The 2,460-nt window shown below is 40.9% G+C and overlaps 1 protein-coding gene across 1 annotated transcript; it reads left to right on the forward strand.

The window, feature by feature from the left end:
* The first annotated feature begins 359 nt into the window (after positions 1–359).
* Positions 360–911, forward strand: LOC145090106 (uncharacterized). The gene has a single exon (XM_079028449.1). It carries the CDS (start codon positions 360–362, stop codon positions 909–911), a length of 552 nt encoding a protein of 183 aa, XP_078884575.1.
* The last annotated feature ends 1,549 nt before the right edge of the window (positions 912–2,460 follow it).

Here is a 2,460-nt window from a genome sequence, read left to right on the forward strand (position 1 = left end):
AATGACTCAAAACCCCATCCTCATTTGTGAGATCTTTGATGTATGGGGAATCGATTTCATGGGCCCATTCCCCGTTTCTTTTGGATATACTTATATACTCTTGGCGGTTGATTACGTCTCAAAGTGGGTGGAAGCAAAGGCAACATGGCATGATGATTCTAAAATGGTATTTGACTTCTTGAAGTTGCTTTGGTGAGTGATAGGGGCACTCATTTTTGCAATAAAATTATGGAAGCCATGACAAAGAGATATGGTGTCTCACACCGGATATCGACCGCTTATCATCCACAAACAAATGGCCAAGCCGAAGTGTCAAATCGAGAAGTCAAACAAATTCTTGAGAAGACGGTCAACACTACATGAAAAGATTGGAGCTTGAAGTTAGAAGATGCAATGTGGGTGTATGGGACCTCTACAAAACTCCAATTGGTATGTCTCCATTCCGCCTCGTCTATGGAAAGTCTTGTCATTTACCGGTGGAATTGGAACACAAGGCATATTGGGCGGTTAAAAAGTGCAATTTCAATCTTGAAGAAAGTGGAAAGCACCGAAAAATGCAACTTCAAGAAATCGAGGAGTTGAGGAACAAGTCTTATGCAAATGCAAGCATCTACAAAGACAAGACAAAAGCGTTTCATGACAAGCACATTACTCGAAAGCATTTTATTCCGGGCCAAAAAGTTCTTCTTTATCATTCACGCTTAAAGCTATTCCCGGGAAAGTTGCGATTTCGATGGCACGGACCTTTTATTGTTATAAAAGTGTTTGATCATGGTGCGGTTGAAATTAAGAGTTTAGACACAAATCAAATATTCAAAGTGAATGGGCACCGCTTGAAACCTTTTTATGAAGGCTTTGACACGGGAGAATTTGATAACATAACATTGGAAAACCTGAATTACAAAGATTGACGGAAGCGGGACTATGTCTTGGCAAAGATGTTAAATAAATGCGTTGTGAATAAATAATCTCCGCTTGAAGTTTTGGGTGTTTTTAAACTCTAAGTTGGCCTAAAAATAAGCATATAGAAGTCTTCTAGTGATTTTGGTGAATTTCGAAAAAATGCCAAAAATTTGCAATTTGCGCGGGTGTCCGCGCAACAGTTGCACGGCCCAGCCCCCGTCGCGCAAATCCTAGCTAAAAATTATTCCAACATGACGTACATTCTGATGTATGCGCACAGTCGGTTCCTCACCCGCATAAATGCTTGCACGACCGATTGCCACCCGCGCAACCCTTGCGCGACCCAACCCCCAGCCGCGCAGATTCCGAGTTCCAAATTACCCAAACATGGGATGTATTCTGATGTGTGCGCGCGGCTGCCCCCAACCCGCGCAAAGTTTGCGAGGGTACCCACGTAAATATGTCATTTCATAATAAAATTTTGAGTCATTGCATATGCTTCCTTTGCGCGACCAAGCTTTCATCCGTGTGTATTTAGGCGGCCAAGAACTCCACCAACACATCATTGTACGACCCATGTGTCGCTTCCGTACCGTCCTCGCGAGCCTCCTCCACCTTGATCCCAGTATGATCCTTCCTTACTCTCATCCTAAGCATTGAGGACAATGCTTAATTTTAAGCTTGGGGTGAGGTATTTCTTATCTTTTATTTTTATTGCATTTAGGTTATATATAGTTGCATTTAGAGTAACTCATTTAGGTCATTCATAAAAATTGCATAAAAATTCAAAAATATTGCATATTTTCTTTCTTTCTTTTCTAATTTTCATGCTTTTTAGATGCATTCTAGTTTAAGTTCATGCATTTTTGTTCTCTCTTGTCTTCTCATCCCTATAGGTACCATAGTGCCGAGTCATAAGTATTGAATCATAGATTGGTCCCGGGTCTTGATATGGAATTCCTTGTATTTGATAAATGGAACATGTTTTGGGCCTCACAGACCACTTTGAGATCGCTTGTGTGGGGGTCAAATGCAGGTAGCTTGATTGGGTCTAGGTGCGGAGGGATGTGGTTGGTCATGCCAATGTGTGCGAGCAAAGATTAGCCCGGTAAGGTATTATGAAGACATTGAAGATATTGAAGACTCGCATCTTGATTTTGGGGGGGAGTACCCCTTAGTACTCCCGAGTCTCATCCGAGCCTTACTTAGTTAGATTCTCACCACCTTTTTAAGATATGTTATTTTTTTAGGAGTCTAGAGTAGATAGTTAGATAGATTTTGTTTATCACACCTTGCATTGAGGTGCTTGATGAATTTTGAAGTGGGTCCCCCAATTCACATCTTTTGGGACCAAGTCTTTTCGGTAACAACCATTTTTGAGTCATTCCCCACCCTTTTCAGTTGATCTTGGCACATTTTCAATGATCATTAGGCGTTCATGTTAGCCTCCATCCTATGTTACATGGTGAAATTCCTTAGACCTTCAAAGAAGAAAACAAAAAAAATGAAGAAATTGGAAAAGTGAAGACAAAAAGAAACAATGAATAGGATTAAGAA

This window comes from Lactuca serriola, chromosome 2 (assembly GCF_051521515.1).
Source record: "Lactuca serriola cultivar US96UC23 chromosome 2, Lser_US96UC23_V15, whole genome shotgun sequence".
Lineage (NCBI taxonomy): Eukaryota > Viridiplantae > Streptophyta > Magnoliopsida > Asterales > Asteraceae > Lactuca > Lactuca serriola.